The following is a 21,680-nucleotide window of genomic DNA, read 5'->3' as shown; positions in this document are numbered from 1 at the left end:
AGCACGGAGATTCAAAACCGTACCGATAATTGTCTGCTTTCTTTTTTTTCCCCCTGAGTGTAGTGATTTAAGATTGAGCTGATGGAGGGAATGGTTTATCGTTCTTGGCACCGGTTCAGCGGTTCTTGGCAACGCAAATGGTGGCTGAAGGAAATTTGGAAAGCGTATAATCGAGTAAACATTAATAAAGAGAGGAAGAGCAATGAGGTAAAATCTGTGTAATTCAATTTAGTTGAAATTTGTTTGGAAGAGAAAGCCATAAGGGGATACAGGCCTTGAATGGGTTTTTGTGTTTTGAACGTGCTACCGTTCATGGCCAACAACATTTCTAACACGCCTCCTGAGACAAGCGCTGTCTACCTTCCTTTAGTCAGGTTTCCAGAAAAGCAACTCAGCACGCAAAAAACATCAACCCCGAGGTGGTACGGCTTGAAAACAACAGCAGAATATATAGCTATCTAGCTATCGTTTTGTATTTCACTGTGCTACATTTACAAGACCACGTTCCATCTGTTATCCAAGGACAAGAATCTGAGGCTCATCAGTACAGACTCATACAAAATATAGAAAGATAGATGATTAGATGGATAGATATATGCTCAATAAAATAAAATAATGAAAAACAAATCAAAAAAGCAGACTAGATCAAATGACAGTGGTGGTGGTGTTCTTTTGGCTGCTCCCTGTTTGGAGTCGCCACATCGGATCATCTCGTCCATATATTTGGGTTGGCACAGGTTTTACCCCAGACACATCCCTCCCATTTTAGCTGGGCTTGGGACCTGTACTGAGAGTTAATCCCTCAGTGGCTGGGTTAGCTACCTGCCCGGGAATTTAACGAGAGCGCTGGATACTGATGCCAACCCCCAGGGCACTGAAAAGGTAAAGAGACAATTAATAAAAAAAAAAATAATAATAATAAATAAAAAAAATAATAATAATAATATTAATAATAATAATAAAAAAGACAAAACCTTTTTATTCAATCCATTATCTTAACTAATTAAGATAATTATCTTTACTGATACTGGATGAAGATTTAATGCCAGATAAAACGATTTAAAAGATCCAAAAATGGAAATGGTTTGATTTGGACCAAGGCATATTTTTTTTTGTTGGTGGCCAACAGCATGCAGAACAAAAGAAAGCACTTCAAAGTCCACAGAATGCTGAACCTCGAGGCATTTGGGCTACAACAGCAGAAGACCTAGCTCGGTTTCCATGGCTGCCGGCAAAATCAGGGAGGTGGTGCAGGTTCACAGATACTGTATAGCTTTATCTTGGAAAAATGCCAGGCAATTTTTTTATAATGATCTAATCCTCAAATGCTTCTTCTTGGCTAACAGGAGAGGAACCCGTCACCCGACACTGTTCCGTGGCCTTCCATGTCAAGGTTCCGCATGTCGAGTTCTACGAGTTATTCAAGTTTCTCTAGCCTTCTTGTCTCCTCTGACCTCGCTCATTAAGAGTACATTTGGCCTCATTTTTCTCATATAGTACACAATGACTCCACACATGACATGCACTGAAGCTCAGCTCAGTAAGCCAGACGTGATCTGCATATAGTAGTTCGTTTAACCTAATAGTCATTAGATTCCTCACCTACATCAGTGGTCACGTGTGGACTGATCCAGAGTCAGGTTTTTCAGCCAGACACTGTGCTTCCTTATGAAATGTTTAATTGAGACAAAACAGCTGTGAAAACCTTTACACTCTCCCAGTCCTATTCACTTGTCTAATTAATTCTGGGAAGGTATCACTGGCAAATTAGCCATGAACAAAACGTGTTACACTGAATGATTCATTGAACTATTTATATTTCATTATTTCATTTTGGTGATGAGGGAGGCAATTAGCTTTTTCTCAGCTCACAAGCTTCTTGTGAAGAACTTTTTAGAGCTTATTCAAGCTCACTGTTAACACACTTCCATGCACAGACACACAAAAGCATACACAATTTGTATTTGAACTTTAATTACTTAAAAGATTTAGTACTGAGTCTAATATAATGAATTTATTTTAGAGTGATAGAGCAAATGTGAACTGAAGCGCTTTAAAGCAAGAAAAATCAGCAAGAACTAATTTTTTTTTTTTTTTTTTATTGTTTACTTGTTTTCTTTTATTCAATTCAATTCAATTCAAGTTTATTTGTATAGCGCTTTTTACAATGGACATTGTCACAAAGCAGCTTTACAGAACATAAACATAGAACAAAAGATAAACATAAGGAGTAGTATAAAGAATTAATATAATAAAAATTCAAGATATATATAGTTCACAGTGTGTATGTATGTATGCATGTATGAATGTATGTATTTGTGTATATGTATTTGTCCCCAATGAGCAAGTCTGAGGAGGCTCAGGCAGCAGTGGCAAGGAAAAACTCCCTTAGATTGGTAAAGGAAGAAACCTTGAGAGGAACCAGACTTAAGGGGAACCCATCCTCATATGGGTGACACTAGATGGTGTGGTTACAAATATACAAGTATCACAGAGTCCAACTGGAGCCTGGTAGATCTGTAGATGTCTCAGGATTCTCACAGAGTCAGCCTTGTCTCAGTGGAGGTCCAAAAATTTCATCGCATGGAAGACGATCATAGCATCGGTGTTTTATGACTTGGAATCCAGATAGAAATCCCCCATTTTCAACTAATTCAACACACTTTTTTTTAACCAAAAAAATGTCTATTTTCATCAATGAAAATCTTTCGTAATTTCACAACACAATATTTTTTATTTTTATTTTTTATCTACCTTACTGTGGCAATATATTCATATCCAAAAAAAAAATCCACACAAATGTTATGAAAATATCCTCAAAGTAAATGGTGATATCAAACCCATTTCTGCTCCCTGAGATGCCTCTGAGGGCTTGTTCATAAACACCTGAAATTTGAAGGTGTTATCTTTAACCTCTAAAATAAGGGTATCTTAACAGTTGGGAAAACAAATATTTTGTGCTGAAATGTTAGAATTTCACATCAGACTTGTGATGATAAAATAAAATAAGCCAGTCTTCATTTCTCTGGGGAAAAAGAACAGCATTTTACTGGTAAAAAGGGTTAAGCTACTCAAACATACCTATTTAGGTTGGATACTTATTGACTTCAAACACGGCTAAGTCATATTTTGGAATTAAAATAAATTCAGAGTAACGTGTCACCGGCATGGCGTGCAATGTTAACGTCAAAAGCAGAGCTGATTAATCATTTCACATGGCACCTTGGCCTCTTAAGCACAACGAGAGTTGTATTAATGTCAAGGACACATTTTGGTAATGGAAGAGAAAAGGAGCAGCATTGTCTGAAAGTGCCATATAATACAATGGCCTTGGAATCATATAATTTTCCATTAGGTTCTGTTTTCTTTCTTATTTTTTTTAAACATGTTTGCATTTGACAGTGTGTAGGAGTATAAAATGTCAGGGGAATTTTTTTTTTTGTTTTGTTTTTTTTTTTAAACAAAGCATTAAATAGGGAATTGATGCAGGTTGAGGTGGAACAGCTTGACAGCTTGACTCATGAGACATCACCTATCCTTAATGAATCTGACCCAAACAGCTTAGTGTTTAGCCTGTTTGCCTCACACCTCTGGAGTTGGGGTTTTGGTTCTTGTCACTACCCTGTGTGTGTGGGGTTTGTATCTTCTTCCTGAGCTTCATGGTTTTCCTCTTGGTACTTCACTTTCCTTCTCAAGTCCAAAAACCTGCAATGTACCTGGATAGATTTCTCTAAATTACCCATATTGTGTGAGTGGGTGTGCGTAATTGTGCTCTGGGATGTGTTGGCACTCCATACAGGGTGTCACCCACTTTGTGCCCCAAGTCTACACGGACAGACTCCAGGTTCATTGTAAACTTGTGTAGGATAAATGTACAGAAAATGTATTGGGGTGGCTTCCCACCACAGATTCTGGGCTGTAATGTCTGTAGACGATTACAGAATCCAGAAATCCTAGCAATTATCAACACGATGACCAAAAAGGCTATGGCTATTAAAAAAAAGACAAACATATACTTTATCACGGTTACGCCAAATGTGACACTTTTAATGCCTTTAACACAACCCTGTTCTGATACCAAGCACACTTTGCCTTCATAACTGGCCTGAAAAGTGCAAAAGAAGCACAGATTTTCTGCCATCATCTACACATTGATATGTTATAATACATCCCCCTCTCCTCATTCTCTCCCGGACATCTTGGTAAATTATTAAAGCGTTTTAAATTACGCTCACGTCTTCCTGTAATTAGAGAGAGCACATTTGAGAGAAACAAAGAGAGCAAGTGAGATGCATCCATTATGTATGGGCCTAGGGAGATGTATGTTTGCCTTCATCAAGCATTATCACTGGGATATCTTTTAAACAGATGTATTTACAAATATTTCACCCTTTGAGCCAGCTTCTTTCCCCAAGATCACGTGGGATCCTGAGGAAAACACCCATCTGGGCTGAGTGAAATGTGCATGTAAAATGCAGTAAAATGCACTCAATGGTTGGGTGCCAAGCATTTTGTGGAAATAAATCACATATACCAGAAATGATAAAATTCTCCCTAAACTGTCATATACATCATATAGCTAGTAGTACCCTGACTTTATCTGGGTCAGATTTGCTGAGTACTTCTGGACTGAGAGCTAATCACAATTGATTATTGGTGCAGATCAGTGGTAGATTGTCAGTGCTGAGAACTGATCTTAAACCTTTAAAACTTACAGGACTCCATGTATTATAAAAATGTGTTTGACACAACTACTGTACAAATGTGGTTAGCGGTATAAATTGTGATGGCTGGTAGAAGAAACCACCAAAGATAGAGCCAAAATACAAATGACAGATGCCAGACCTACTCTCCTTTTTGCTTCAGATGAATGTGAATGTGAATATGTTTCTGCTTTAGCAGTGTTGCAGTATATGCCATTGCCTATGTGCAGAAAGCAAGGTCTTTGAAGAACTACAGAAGGTCCCTTAACAGCAAACTTAACTGAACCCCACTCATTACTTCTTCTGGGTTAGGTTTAGACTGTACTCCAGGCCTGTCTTTGTGGTTAATTTGGCAAATTACCACATCTAAAATCCAGTAAAATCTAGTAGATTAAAAGTAGCCTTTTCAGATTAGTTTAGGTTATCAAAACAGTGGGAACTATATCTGGAATGCAAGGTTCAAAACACACAAATGTAAATCTGTTGGCCTGGTGTTCCAATGTATATAGTATATCTCAGTGTATTTCTTTGGAATTATCGTATGCAATGATCTTGAAGTATCGTAACCCTGCAGACTGGTGTTTTCCCTACTCCCAAATTTTTTGATTCATTAAGCTAATTAACAAGCCTGAACTAAGCTGAACTGTAGGGGTGAAAGCATCAAAATTTGCCGGATGGTAGAATACCAGGACCAGGATGAAAAAACACTAAATTCAAGAGTAAATATGAACCAGTAAAAGAAACACTGCTGGAGAGTGAATGTACCTGCAAATCAATTGATCTCTGGAAGTAGCACAGTATGAAAATGCTAGGCCACATTTGTTACCAATATATGGGGCTATTGTGCATAACATAAAGACCATAGCTGAAGATCTGCAAATCTTTTGGTTAACCCTTTAAACAATTGTGTGAATGGAACCCTGGTGCTTCTCCTTTTTTTTTTAGTTTAATGCATCTTTTCTCAGTACATTTTACAGAAGCATATACCCAACTTGGTATTACTGGGCTTAAAGAGCAGACCATATGCCAGATGCAATCCTGCAAGAGTTCTGCATAGTTACTAGGCTCAGCAGGAGGCCCGCTGGAAAGGAAAGGACTCTGTCTGAGTTTGTCTAGCACTTCCGTTGATGAATGAGGAGAGATGGGAGTAAGACCTGTGATAATGGTGGTGATGATCATTTTTTCCTCTATAACTCACCCCTTAGTGCCATCCACTGTGCAATTTTCATGCAGCAGAAGAAATGCTACAGCAGAATTCTAACATCTGGTTGGTGCCACATGGTGGACAGTAGCCTATTTAAAAAAATAATTTATTTACAAAAGAAATGGTACAGTGAAGGCTAAAGGAGGTCCCTTGCTCCCTCTGCCTAACAGGCTAATACATTCATATCACAAAGTAACTACTCATTTCTGGGATATAGCCATACTTCTGGTGTTATTTCATTTTTCCCAGAGGACCATTTGTGTATGCAGTAGGGTGTCTTGCCCAGGCGGGTGTAAATGGCACATGAGCCCCTCTGGTTGGAGCCATACGGTGCCTGCAGCTGCCTGATTATTACGGATGTTGAGCAAGAGGGCAGATTTCCAAACATGTCCGCCTTAATGATAAAATTAGGACCCCACCACCAGCTGACACTCCATAAGCCTAGGCCAATCACAGTCTGGCAGCTTTGTGAGTCACCATCTTGACAACAGCCAAGGCTTCTCTGAATGACAACAATTGACTGTGTGAGAGAACCTGTTTAGATCTCACTTTCATTTCATATGAATTCATAAATACGTAATATCAGTAGTCCTTCTCTAGCTGAGTATTCAGATGTAAGATTTTACAGGATCTACACAGTATCTCAAGGGGAGGGTATACTATTTCTAGTCTGCTTGATCCCATTTGCAATATTCTTTAAAAAAAAAGCAAAAGTGAAGTTTACATATTAACTGTCTTGTTTATGAATGACTGAATATTTGTGCAAATGGTGTTAAGAAGTACTAAAACGTCTCTTCTTTAGCAATTACCTCAATCATGCAGTGAAGCTGTGAGGGGTCGGAAACTAAATGAGAGCTCCCTGCAATGGTGTTGTATGGGTTCTGTGTGTTTTTTGTGCTTTTTTTTACCTGTATGGCTAACTACTTCACTCATACTACAATACAGACTCCCAATTTATTTAAACAGCTATCCATATTAGCTTATATACATTTCATTGTAATTGGAAATTAATGATAACTTTCTTCCTGTTTGGTTTGTTGTACTATGGCATTGTGGTCTAAGGGGTAAGGTTTTTATCTCCGTAGTACTGTGTTTTCCTCTAGTTATGTGCTGTGGTCCTAGGGATGTGGGGATGTATCTTTGCTTCTAAACACCTTTCATAGCTCTTCATACTGAGCAGAAATCACTGTCTGGGCAGACCTTTCACAGAAGTAGAGGCTAGTACAACAAGTGGCAAGACCCAATACAGGAAACTGATCATGTTTCAACCTGAAACAATGCCTACAGACTCCATATAGCATTTGGGAGGCCTGGGATGGCAAGAATTTTGCCTCCAGACAAATAGAGAAAACTCTACGTGGTGGGTGGCCCTAACTGTGAGGTTGAGAGGTCACAAGAGTGCTAGAATTTGTAGAGCTGGACATATTGACATTCTGTATTGTTGGGACCCTGGGGATTACACAAGCTATGCAGGATGAATCAGAGCTTGTTAGCTGGCAGGCAAATAAAATAGAGCAACCATTGTAGTAAAACTTCTTGACAAGTTACATAAGTTACTGCAATGTGATTTAGCTATAGGATATTAGGCATCTGCATATCTTCTCTGGCTTTGAGAGAAAGCTCCTCTACTGTGGTGAGAGAGATTGCTATGTGTAAATACAGAAGCTACTTTTGGACTCAAGGTAGAGGAAGTATTGTTGTTTCAGACCAAGCAACCACCCCAATTAACCACAGATCTGATGATGGATCTCAAACCCAGTTCCATGTGGTGGTTAAATTAGATGTCAGGTTTGGGCAAGACTTGAGCAGGTGAGGTTATGAGAAATATTATAACACAGAAACAAAGGCATAAAGCAAAAATATTAAGAATGTAATCCAAAAACCAGAAATAATCCTGGCCAGAATGCAAAGAACTATTCTTATTAAATAAGCCCAAGGGATGGTGGAACTTTATCAGTGGATCTGGTGTGGAGCACCTTGTATCTGTCAAGTTGTTTGTACAGTATATGGTTTTTTAGAGCACAAACACTGCCATTCTTTTCTGCCCTCATTATTCCTTCACAAAACATCTCTTGATAAAATGGCCTCCATCCAGTCTACCTGCAATCATGCCATCCTGAAATACAACAGACCTCTTCCAGTTATTTTATGCCTTTCAGTGATTTGAAGTCAGCATTAAGTTGAAGGCTTGGACAGGTGGTTAAATTTTCAACTGGAGGGTCTAAGCATTCTAAAATTATAGAGCAACTCTCACCACATGTAGTCCCTTTTTCCTTTATTTTTGTGTTCCATTAGCAGCTTGCTGTAAAAAACATTGTTGCGGTAAAATTTTAGCTGCTTTTTATCTGAGATGGCCCTATTATAAGGGAAAGTTTTTTTTAAAGCTTCTTTTAATATTGTATTTTAGTGTTTCTTCATCCTGTATAGTGAACACACCAGAAAAATAATGTAGTCTTTTGAGGTTTTGGTACAGATTTTAACAGGTTCTAGGGATGGGATGTTTCTTTCAGAGTTTTTCCTAGAATAGAATATATTCATTTGAAAATGAATTAGACTCTGTAGTTCTTGAAGCAAAAGAAGTACATGTGATCTTCAGCTTTCAGAGCGAATCTTTTTGTCTTAATGATTAGTCATCGATGCTTGTTCAAAATTATAACCACTGTGAGCTTGGTATACATGTTTAATTCCAGTTGTTGACTTTATCAGAGTCTGAGTCTTTTTCCCTCTCATTGCACTGGTTAATGCAGTCCTTTCTTGGTCTGGGATTTACTAAGGGTTTACTAACTCCTTTGGTTTCTCTCTAATCTATGCACAATCCCATGGAAGCTAAATGGATTTACAGACAGAGGTCACGTTAAAATGGAATATATACAGTTCAACATCAGGAATTCATCGAGATAGAAAAAAAAGCTGCTACTGCCAAACAGTTATGTGTGTGTTCCATAAGTATTTCAGAGAAAAAAAAGCATTTGAGTGAGCAATGGCCTTTGGGAGTTGCGCCAAATGAAATGCTTTTTTTTCTGTCCCCCACACCTCTCTTAAGAAGTGTTTGCTTGTTTTTTCGGTTTTTCGGTCTCTTATTTTATTTCTATTATTTTTTGCTTTGAGTTCAAACTCTGACATCCATGTCTGCCCCAGGATGTCTGTCACAAACTGCAGTCCAACGTTGTGACAATGATTTTTTTCCTTCCCGTGTCTTTTTATGACCTCGTTTTTTCCTTTCTTTCTTTTTTTTCTGTTCTTTCCTTCAAGGTCTGGCGCACCTGACGTTAAACAGCCAAGGTATGGGTTTGTTCTGTTTTTGCTGCTCTTTTTTTTGAGTGGGGAACAAAAAAACGCTCCTTTTGCCCAAACTTTCCCTCCCCAGCTCTTCTTATGTACAAATCCGTCCTTTTCCTACCTAGTGTTCTTTTTTCCTTTCCTCATTCACTACCCTACCCTTCTATTTCCTTCCTCTCCTTTCATCCCCCCACCAAACCCCAACCACCCCTTTCATCTTGTTGACTTCGCCCTGTCTGTCACTCTCTTGTCCTGTACTCTGGCCTTTCTCCTGAAGACACGCCTTTGACCGGAGTTCTCCTGACAAAAGGTAATGCTGTTTTTTTTGTTTGTTTGTTTGAAATGATGATTTGCTGTGAAATGTCATCCGCTGCTGAAATGTTGCTTTTCCGAATCACCGAACAGAAGGACGAGTGTTTTGTGTCCAGAATGCACAGAGTATGTTGAAACTTCTCTGTTGTCATTCTCATTGTTTGGCATTCGTAAGACAGTATGTAGAAACTTTCTGTGTTAACTGTACTGCTAGAATCAGAGGTCTTGACAGCTTTGCTCAATCAATAGCATGTAGATCACAAGATTAAGCTAATTTGTTTATGCTCATTACCAGCTGCAAGTATTGCCAAAGGAATTACACGCTGTGTGCTGTTCTAATAATCGTAACTTGGATTGTACATCCAGTAAAGGTTTCCTATTCCTATTTTCCTTGACCAATACTTCCTCCCTTTTCCTCGTCTGACCTTTATCCATGAGGTCGATCCACATTCTGTTCTGTACGCCAGCTCCTAGCTGAGCATCTCCTGTAGCAATGAGGTTATGGAGGTCATGCATTTCAGGTATATGCTTGTGTATGGAGAAAGATGACCTTTTTCAGAGCCTCTTCTCATTCTCTCACTCTCTTACTTCCATCTGTGCCAACATTCTCCACAAAATAACACAGTCTGCTTTCACAAGAAGCTGTGTACAGTAGTCAACCAGCCTCGGTTGATTGATTTTTTCCTTGATTGCAATTGACCTTTCAAAACAATCCTGCTTGATAATTTAATTGACTAAATCTAAAGCAAACTGACAGCCAGAAAATGTCCTAAAATCCACTAGCTTGTTCTGTTGAGTGGCATCAGAGACATTATGCTAAGCAGAGATGTTTCACTACGTAAAATATGAACAGGATGAAAATAGGGGCATATTTGTTAACACTAAATACTGTGTATATTTCAAATAATTAAAATATTCAAAATCCAGAATATCTATATAGCTAATCCCATTTAGTAATGCAAAGTCAGAATGTACTGAGTGAGTGTTTGTGTTTTAATGGTGTTTAACAGTTTATAATTATAAATACATTTTATATAGCTATGAAAAAAAAATAGTATATTATTAATTGTAAATTGCATGATAGTGTCTTCAATGGTGGAAACAGGTTTCCGCAAATATAATACGGTTGTACGAGATAATATTTCGATCCTTCTTAACCGTAGTTAATCACGTTGAGTGTATGTGGATGTATTGATTTTAAAGGAAAAATCAATAACTCTAAGTCTTGGGAAATTGGCAGAAATGAAGGACATTGACAAACGTCCTATATTTTTTTTTTGTAATCGTCTCAGTCGCTCATTTTGATTCGCAGCTACGTCTCACTCTAACCTTTGCTCCCAGACTCTTTATTTTGCTTCCTCGTGTTTCTGTGTATTTACTCTCTGATTCGTGTCAACTGTTTACTCGCCTGCCTCACGCTCCACCAGACCAAAGCAGTGAGAAGGTAATTGGACATGCTGGAGGAATTGGAAATCAGGAATTAAGAATGTTTTCCCATTTCTTATATGGCCCTTTGGTCCGGGGCAGTTTCTGTGAGCCCTATGTTGTTATTCCAAACCACGCCAATCTTCTATTTCTCACCTATAAGGCGTGGTTTTGCATTTCAGAAAGGTCTGAGTGCAGCGAGAGGACAGCGGATAGGTCGTAGAAACGTACAACTATCACACTCTACTTCCTTGAACAGGGAGAATGAATGGATTTATTTTATTTTGAGGAAATTTAATTGATCTGGAGTTGTTCATGGCATCTCTGTATATGTCTGTGAAAGATGTGTCAAGTGATGTCAAGCAAAGGAGGCCATCAGAAGAAAAACAAAGCGAAAAAGAAGGAACACACCGGCGAGCCCAGCAACATCAAAAGTCTTGGAAGACCATAGAAGACAACCAAAATGGAAGAAGGTTGAATTCTGATAGGATGTTGCTTAAGGTACGGAAGGATAACAACTCAAAATATGCCAGAAAAGCAACCCAAGAGTTCTTAAAAGGCTCAGTATGTGTGTTTTACATACTGAAGATAAAACTGAAGGCAGAAAAACCCAAGAACAAGCAGCAACTGTAGACAGCTGAAGTAAAGACCTGGCAAAGCATCTCAAGGAAGGAAACTCAGCATTTGGTCATGTCCAGTGACTTGTTTTCCAGTCTTCAAGCAGATACTGACTGCAAAGAACTGTGTTGGTGTACAGAGACAAACATGTTAAAATTGTATCCAGCTGTCCATTAAATCTCATTAATTCTCATTAAATTATTTCTGTGGAAGAGAATCAGAAGTTTGACACACTTTCTTTAAAGGCCATATGAACAAAGACCAACATATATAATCAAGTCAATACACATACTGATATAACTAGTAATCAAAAGGCAATAGAGTTTGTAGCATTGTTTCTACTTCTTTTATAAACTGCTTATAGAGTGCATTATAAATAGAGCTTAGTGTACATTGCATCACCATTATATTATCTCATAATGCACTATACATATGAAGCTTGGTGATATATTGTCTTATGAACACTACTTAAAATGCATGCTCATGGCAGGTATTCTAACATATTATATATGCTTTTTAACACATTATAAAATACTCTGTTGTTCATTATAATAAATATTGCACTGTTATGAAAAACTAGCGTTATAACGTATTATGTAACCTTACATTAAGTCATATTTGTATGCATTATAAAGCATTATGGTACTAGACTTATGCTATTGGTTTTTCATTGTAGGCATGTGTTAAATGCGTAGATTTGAGCATGATCAAGTTTTACTTCACGAATGCTTTCTAAAATGCAATGAATGCGTTTATACATTTATACAACCTGAGCTTAATGGCAAGCATTACAACACGTTATGTATGCTATATAACCCGTTAATGCATAGATAATGTAGAACGAATACAAAGGTCATACAAAACGTATAATCCATGTTGATTGTAATGTCCTCTGAACATATAATTCATACACGTGTTATGATGTTCGATTGGAGGACTTGCTTATGTCAGACCTTATAAATAAACATAGGTTTTAACACATTATAAATGGATTTGTTTACACAGTTCATTACAGTAGTGTTATGGGTGTATGTTTGAGAGTTTATACAGGTTTATGCCAGACATATGCTATATAATATGTCATATGTTATATGCGACGTGCACAATTAACACAAATCTGTGCACTAAATAACGAATTATTCTATCAAATATAATATAAGGAAAGATTCTCTTTCAAATGAAATTACATCTTAAACAGATTGTATACTTCCTCTGCTGTCAGCCCTGTTGAATTCCTCTAATAAATAATTCAGCTGTTTAAATGAAACAACGCATCCGTTAAAACGATCGAGCCGCGTCTTCAATATCGATCAGGCATGTTTAAGACTACTACAGCGGCGCGAGCCGGTGGGCCAAAAACACAACTACATCCAGTCAATAAAGCTATTAGGGTTCAAAATAAATGGCAGGATTTTCAATAGAAGGCTGAGCCGTATGATTATTTTGCACAGGTCAGCATTTCCACCACTAGTGAGTGTGAGTGTGTGGACATTATGTGGGCATTAGCAGAACCTGAGCTGTTAAAGAGTGCCCTGCCACGAGCCATTAGATCAGACCAGGTACCTTTTTGCGCATCGTGACATTACAAACGTACCACTCACACAGCGCTGGCAAACACACACACCTACTGCGGAAAATCGATGCTTCATGCTCCACAAAGCCTGTCCTTGGTGGGCATGAAGGGTGAAGTTGGAGCAGAGCTGATCAGTATCTGTCCTTTGCTTAACCCTGCTCTCTGTGTGTCTTTTCCCTCAATCACTCACTCCTCCTTATTATAACCGTTGCTCACTTTTTTCTCCCAACATCACTGCCGTGCTGCCATTTTTAAGTATTAATGTACATCTGGAATTGAACTTCCATCCTTACAGCTCGTAAGCTCATTGTTCTAGCCTATAAAAGTCATTAAACTTTAAAGGGTTAGAAAAGAGCAGAGCTTGAACCGATGCTGACGTGTTTCAGAGTGCGAGCGAAACTAAAGCATGCTCTATTACAACTGTACCAGATGATGTGATGTTAACTTGTAGTGCCGAACATGTGTCAAGTTTTAGAAGATTCAGGAGAATTTGGAGCCTAAAAAGAATCAAAATGAATCAGAATATATTTAACTTGAACAAAATGCTAAGTTCTGATTGAACAGAATATAATGATTTCCAAATAATGATTTAATTCTATACATGCTCTATACATGAGTCATGTTTTAATTCCTAAATAAAGTTACTGTATTATATATTTTCCAGGTATATTGCAGTCAATAAAAGACTGAGACTAATATTTTGTTAAATGCTTTAAAAATTATTATTATTATTATTATTATTATTATTATTATTATTATTATTATTATTATTATTATTATTATTTTAATATTTAATAAGTAATATACACTAACTGGGGGGGCACGGTGGCTTAGTGGTTAACACGTTCGCCTCACACCTCCAGGGTTGGGGGTTCGATTCCCACCTCCGCTTTGTGTGTGTGGAGTTTGCATGTTCTCCCCGTGCCTCTCTGTCCAGGGTGTTTCCTGCCTTGATGCCAGATGACGCCTGAGATCACAGGCTCTCCGTGACCCGAGGTAGTTCGGATAAGCGGTAGAAAATGAATGAATGAATGAATATACACTAACTATTTTTTGTAGATATGCACTGCTGTATATTATATTACCACTGACAGAAAATACTTCAATTTTATTTGTATAGCAATTTTAACAATGGACATCTTTACAGGAATAAAAACAAAATTCAGAATTTCTGATTGGCTGGCAGCTGCTGTCATAATTATTTTTACATTTCTACTGATGCAGTCTAAAAAGAATTATAATAAAATAAATCATCACAGTGCCATTCTTAAGTAATGAAATGAGCAGTAAGCAGTCTATGTCACGATGCCCTTCGGTTTCTTCATCGGATGCCATTTTTTATTTAATTCAGCAAGCCTATTATATAATGATCTACAAAGCAGAGCACTCACTGGGTGACCTCCAGCTGATGTAGCTTCAAAGCTTCTTTTCTGCAGGGGAATAATCTAGAAACGCTTTCCCCCAAAATGAAGATCTATTAAATACGAAGCAACAGAAGGATTTTTTTTTGTTTGTAGAATTTTTTTAGGAGAGCTGACAAAAGCGATCGAGATTCAAGAGCACTAGGAGTTTATCTCCATTCCGCAGAAACGATAGATGAATTGTGCTTAAAGACGGAGGCTGGCAGGAAGCATTTGATGTGTCTGTGTCAAATGCACATTTGTGGCTCCCTGGCACACACACACACACACCACACACACCACACACACACCTGTCACAATGCCCTCTGCCAGTTTTCTCTCTCCTATTAACCAGCCTAATTTAACTGGGCGGGAGCCAACTAATATGCTCCATCAGCTGCCTAAACAAGCTTTGGACATGTTGCACTTTTTGCATTGTATATTGGTGTACAGAACCTCTAGATCGAGCTGTATTGATTAAAAAAATGTACGTATGTGTGCAAACATCTGTCTGTCTACCTGTCTGTTTGATTTTTCTCTCGTGAATTACTTATGCATCTGTCTGTCTGTCTGTATCCCTGCCTATCTATCTGTCTGTCTGTCTAATATATCTAACTATCTATTTTTCTGTCTTTCCGTCTCTGCTTGTTAGTTATGCATCTACTTGCTGTCAATGTACCTGCCTGACTGTCTACCTGTCTGTATTTCTCTGTTGGTTATATATTTGTGTGTGCAAATATCTATCCATCCATACATCCATCCATCCATCCATCCATCCATCCATCCATCTGTTTCTCTGTCTGACATCTGCCTGTTAACTTTTTACCTGCCTGTATCTCCATCCATTCATCCATCCATCCCTCCACCTGTGTATCTATGTAGCAATGTACAAAATTACAATGAGTACAATGCTAAATGAATAGTGCCTGGTGAAAACAAGCATATGTCCCTCTGTGTATGTGTGTGTGTGTGTCTGTGTGTATGTTTGCTTCACAGTACAGCATATTTTGGCAGGCCAGTCACGGAATCCTATTGGCAGCCTCACTTAGTGAAACTGATGGAGCAAATCATACTCACTCAAAAACTCACAAACACACACACACACACACACACACACACACACACAGCAAGGGTGTACACTGACTACAATTCAAAACTATTGCAATAAAGTCTATAACTTGTGTATAATGAATAAGTAATGTGTAAATAAATGCCCGAGATGGGCTGAGATTTCAGCCAGGATGTATTCCTGCCCCATGCCCCGTATTCCCGGGATAGCCTCCGGATCCACTATGACCTTGACAAGGATATCACTTGCTGGAGATGAATGAATAAATTAACACATAAAATAAAATAATATCAGGTGTAGTTAAAGAAATTAAGTTAAACAGTACAGGGCAACATTTGTAAAATCTACTGAAATAGTTAAAATTTCAAATTGAAGTATAAAAAAATAAATAAATAAAGGGATTGGAATTGATTTGTGCCAGATCTTCATGTTTTGTGCCTCAACATCATTTCCCATTTTAATTGAATAGGTGTATTTACCTCTCTCCATGCCCTCTGCCTCAATCCTCCATCCTTATTGTTTTTTATCCTTCACCATTCTCAGATGTCAGTTCCCAGTTTAATTGAATTTGGCCCCTGCGGCTCAGCGCACAGCGACATTCGGTTTGCATCTACGGGTACCGTAATTAAGGTCACAACAAGAGGAGCGGCGCTCCGAGAGATACGAGCCATGTGGGACGCCGCTGAAGCTGAAGCCGTTCGGGCCGTAGCGCACTGGTCTGTCGACTATTAATCACAGTGACCCAGTATGAGAGAGAAATGCTCGCTGCTGGATTTACTTTCCCTCATCTTTGGCCTAAAAATGACAGATTAATTGCTGAGGGGAACCTGGGGTTGGTTTCACTGTTCAGGAGAAACCCTAGAGAGTGAATTATCAGCATGCTGTTTCCTGCGACACCAGAGGAAGTAATCTGGAAGGACCAGCGATGTTGCAAACAGTCGGAAAGACGAACACGCTGCATGTTATTATGAGTCTTTTTTAGCAAAACTTGTGCCTAAAAGACAAACTATAATAGGTAACACTTAAAAATACTGATTTACCATCTAATACTGATTTACATCTAAATGCTTTGGGAATAAAAATATTTGCGTCTGCTCGACCTCTAGATCAACTACTGCACTTACAGTGTTTAAAAATAAGTTCTATTTTTATTATTTAATACACTGCATGTATCCAGGGCACTCTAAGGATTAATTTATAGAATAGTAAAATGGAAATAATTTAAACAGAAAGCAAAAGAAAGATTTTGCTGTCTGTTATTGTAGAGAATTCACAATGTTGGGTAATTATTGTCTAATATATACTCTACTGTAGGTTTGTAGGGTGCCAATAATTCAACACGCCTTTTATATACAATTTTAGACATTTAAAGAAAGTTTATGTAAAACTCCTCTAGCCTATTAAACACTGTGTTTAATTAAAAAAAAAGTTTGCACTTGTACACTATTGCACAGAAAGGCAATAAGCTAATAAATAGAGATGTAGCTAGCACAGGATAAAATATACAGCTAAAGGAATGAAAGTAACTGAGGGCATTGTGCACAAAACATTTCTCATGAGAGCAGGTGTTAAAGTTCCCAGTCTCTCATCTCTCCAAGCCTTGAAGCAGCTTTGTAGGTAAGAGTGAACACGTGTTGGTCTCTTTTCCTCTTTGGGCTTCTTGTGTTAAATTTATGACCCAGTCACAGTCACACACACATACCCATACACACAGTCACACATTCATGCCCACACACACACACACAAACCAACACTTAGACATTTGTTTTAAAGCGATGTTGACTTTTTTCTTATTACGTTATCTACATACTTTTAACTGCTCAGAAAAAAGTCTTATTAATTAAACTCAGTAGCCTGACAGTAGCCATTTCATAAAGAATATTCTCATTTTTCCTTTATTTTATTTATTTTTTTTAATGAAAACACTGAGATAAACATGGGGAAATTATATATTCAAGTTGATTTTACTGAAATTACTTCAAATAAAAATAATGACATTTTACCCAGGTAATAAATAATTTAAAAATTTGGCAAAGTATGTAGTTTTTCTCAAAGAAAGTCTGAGATGGATGCAGATACAGTTTGGCGTTTGATAGGTCAGAAAGGTCAAGCAGCAAAACAGGGTGAACTGGAGAAACAGTGTACAAATCAGGTACTGGGTCAAGGTCAAAAACAGATCAAATCCAACATGGAAACATGCTTGGTGACATATGAAGTACGAGTGCACAAAGGTGTGACAACACAAGTGTGTGCCGTAGTGCTGCAAGCTGCTCTGTGCTCTCTGTGAGGACCTCTAATCGCAACACTCGGCACTGGGGGAAATGCATGACAATAAATAACAAGGGAAAAAAGGAAAAAGGACACAAGCAAAAAGTGAAAGATAGCCCATGCAGTTAAAAGTCGTTTCCTTAGCAAGTGATAACCGCTAACTAAACACCTTGTGGCTGTGAACTCATGTGCAGTAATAATATTTATGTTACTAGTAGAAGTATCTGTAGTAGCAGTAATAGTCATAGTAGCTGTACTAGTATTTGTTACTAGCAAAAGTAGCTATATTAGCAACAGAAGTAGTAGTAGTAGTATTTATGTTACTAGTAGAAGTAGCAGTAGTAGAGCTAATAGCCTTGTAGTAGTAGCATTAGTAGTATTTATGTTACTAGTAGAAGTAGCTGTAGTAGCAGTAATTCTCTCAGTAGAAGTATTTGTTACTAGTAGAAGTAGCTGTAGTAGCAGTAATACTCTCAGTAGTAGAAGTATTTGTTACTAGTAGAAGTAGCTGTAGTAGAGGTGATAGTCTTAGTAGTAGTAGCAATAGTAGTATTTATGTTACTAGTAGAGGTAGCTGTAGTAGCAGTAATACTCTCAGTAGTAGTGGTATTTATGTTACTAGTAGAGGTAGCTGTAGTAGTTTTTGATACTGGTATAGCTGTAGTAGCAGTAATTGTTATATTAGTAGTAAAAGAAGTAGTAGTATTTATGTTACTAGTAAAAGTAGCTGTAGTAGAGGTAATAGTCCTAGTAGTAGTAGCAATAGTATTATTTATGCTACTAGTAGAAGTAGCTGTAGTAGCAGTAACACTCTCAGTAGTAGTAGTAGTATTTATGTTACTAGTTGTGGTAGTTATAGTAGTATTTGTTACTGGTAGAAGTAGCTGTAGTAGTAATTGTTACTGGTAGAAGTAGCTGTAGTAGCAGTAATTGTTATAGTAGTAGTAGTAGCAATAGTAGTATTTATGCTACTAGTAAAAGTAGCTGTAGTAGAGGTAACAGTCCTTGTATTAGTAGCAATAGTAGTATTTATATTACTAGTAGAGGTAGCTGTAGTAGTAGTAGTAGTAGTAGTAGTAGTAGTAGTAGTAGTAGTAGTATTGTTACTAGAAGAAGTAGCTGTAGTAGAAGTAATACTCTCTGTAGTAGTAATATTTTGTTACTAGTAGAAGTAGCTTTAGTAGAGGTAATACTCTCATTAGTATTAGTATTAGTTACTAGTAGAGGAAGCTGTAGTTAAAATAATAGTCCTAGTAGCAGTAGTAGTATTTATATTACTAGTAAAAGTAGCTATAGTAGAAGTAAAAGTAGTTGTGCTATTACTATTACTGCTATACAATATCATTAGTATTACTAATTCTGGTACTCCTACATCTAACACTACTGCTCTTACTAGTATTACTAGTAGCAGTAATGGTAACAGTTGCTAATAAAACAAATAGGATGTAGCGATCTAACAAATGTTAATGTTTAACCTCTGTGCTGTGATATGTTGCCCTTCACATATCAACATACTCTATTACTCTGCTGCAGGCAGATTTTTTACCTTCGAGTGGTGCGATTATCTGCCATTAGAGTATAATTACTGTAGGTTTTTCTCACTGGAGGATTTTAATCATACACCTGATTGAGACCTTCCCATATTTCTCCGTCACGCTCACACTATTTACAGTCACATGCAAATGGTCTCCCACATTCATTCAATTCACATGCTCACACTCTTCTGGTTTAATCCACTGTCTAGTTCTCTTCAACTAGGATGTTGGAAGAGGACGACGTGCTCTGACTTTTAGGTTTAGTAGTCGTAGTTACAGGCATTTCCACTAAATTGACAATAAAGGATGATGTGGATCAGAGCCAAATACAAGCATATTAAAACCTAATCGTGATTGGTGTTAAAACACACAAGAATTCAATGTAAAATTCAATACACAGTTAGCATTTGTGCCTTGTATTAGGACTTAATGAATTGAAAACTTCCACATCGCTTATTTCTCGTAAGATCGGCTTTATTAAAAGTGCTCATTATTTTGATATTTTCGAAGTACTGATTGTGTCACTGTATTTATCTGCTTCAAGGCTTCCAAGCTAAACAAGCTAACAAGATTTTTGAACACCTACATTTTATTTTATTTAAAGCAGACATAACATAGTCTCAGAAAAAAAAAAAAACATTATTCAAAACAAATCTACCTGCTAGCAATTGTCTTAGAGAAAAAGGAAAAAGAAAAAAGAACCCAGTTGCAGCACAATGAATATGAAAGTTCTATCAGAAACACAGCAGGTCAGTGTGTGCCAAGAAAGAAATAACATTACAGTGTTTGAAATATTTTGCTTTATAGTGTGGAGAAGCTATGCTTATTTCATGAGCTTTCAAAGTGTAATACTCGGTCATAAAAATAAAGTAATTACTCATGAAGTGAAGTAAAAGAAATTTTTTCATGGTTTTTATGTGGATGTATTTGTATTATGTCGGGGTAGAATTTTACCTACAATGATATACGCAAGTTCTCATGGAATTTAAATTATTTTCTTTCTTCTTTTCTCGAAACAGGGTTCAAAATTATGAAGAAGTGCTGTTTACCCAGTACACAATGATCTTTTTATTTAGAATTTAATTATTTAAAAAAAAGAAATAAAAAATTGCCAGACTCTCTCATCCAGATCGACTTACATTTATCTCATTTATACGTCTGAGTCGTTGAGGGTTAAGGGCTTTGCTCAGGGGCCCAGCAGTAGCTGCTTGGTAGTCCTGGGATTTGAACTCACAAACTTCCAAACATTTAGTGAGCTCAGTTGTTTAAATTTCAAAGAAAATATCAATAGGCCTCATTTATGAATCTTGTTGTAAAGTTGTGTGTAAATGTTTGCACAAGGTAAATTTCTGCCACATTTATAGATTTTCTGATATAAAAAAGAATGGCTAAACTAATGAACAAAAAGGATTTTCTACAAGGCAAGAGTTGAAGTTCTGAATATCAAGTTGTTTCTATAGGAAATTTTCAAACCCACAGTTAACAATTATGTTTGCCAATCAACACTAACATTTGCACCCTAACATTAGCTAACCTACTTAACTGGCAGCTACGGGTGATGTTAGCATATCTAAAGCACAATTGATTAAAAAAACACAGATTTTCTAGACAACATTCAACCAAAATACTCACTTAAAGACAAGAAATCACTGGCCATGCAGGATAAATGTAAGGATTATGGTAACCCAAGCAAGATCTGCTGTGTAGACCCCGTTTATCTACGGAATCGATATGCCCATGCTCAAGGTAGCTGGCCTGGCCTCAACTAGTCTTCAACAATTTACCAACATAGATTATGTACAATATTGAGTCCAACGTTTAACAAGAAAATTAATAAAATAATTTGCAGCAATTAGTTTGATATAGTTTGCAGGGCAATTAAATATGTTTTGTTCAGTTGAAGTAAAAATCATTTTAAGGTATGCAATTTCACCTTTTTACAGTGTATGAATGATTTAGAAATAACATTTATTTGCAATTTCGTAAATGTTTATAAGAATTAAATATATGGATATTCTATATTTGGGTTTTTAACTAAAAATGGGGTGAAATACCAGCATGATATATGAATTCTGGCTATAACTACAGGGAGTGCAGAATTATTAGGCAAATGAGTATTTTGACCACATCATCCTCTTTATGCATGTTGTCTTACTCCAAGCTGTATAGGCTCGAAAGCCTACAACCAATTAAGCATATTAGGTGATGTGCATCTCTGTAATGAGAAGGGGTGTGGTCTAATGACATCTACACCCTATATCAGGTGTGCATAATTATTAGGCAACTTCCTTTCC

General features: G+C 37.3%; 1 protein-coding gene across 6 annotated transcripts in view; it reads left to right on the top strand.

Annotated features, from left to right (window-relative positions):
* Nucleotides 1-21,680, top strand: part of nrxn2b (neurexin 2b) — a 539,034-nt gene that overhangs the window by 155,864 nt on the left and 361,490 nt on the right. For 5 of the 6 annotated variants that reach the window (XM_060864255.1, XM_060864252.1, XM_060864254.1 and 2 more), the window contains exon 4: nucleotides 9,160-9,189. The exons of the other annotated variant lie outside the window; for it this stretch is intronic. In XM_060864255.1, coding sequence (XP_060720238.1) covers nucleotides 9,160-9,189 — 30 coding nt within the window. The remainder of the gene's footprint in view (nucleotides 1-9,159; nucleotides 9,190-21,680) is intronic. 6 annotated transcript variants of the gene reach the window in all.

Source organism: Tachysurus vachellii, chromosome 2, assembly GCF_030014155.1.
Source record: "Tachysurus vachellii isolate PV-2020 chromosome 2, HZAU_Pvac_v1, whole genome shotgun sequence".
NCBI lineage: Eukaryota > Metazoa > Chordata > Actinopteri > Siluriformes > Bagridae > Tachysurus > Tachysurus vachellii.
The sequence above is the reverse complement of the archived record's forward strand: the minus strand, read 5'-3'. Positions and strand labels throughout refer to the sequence as shown.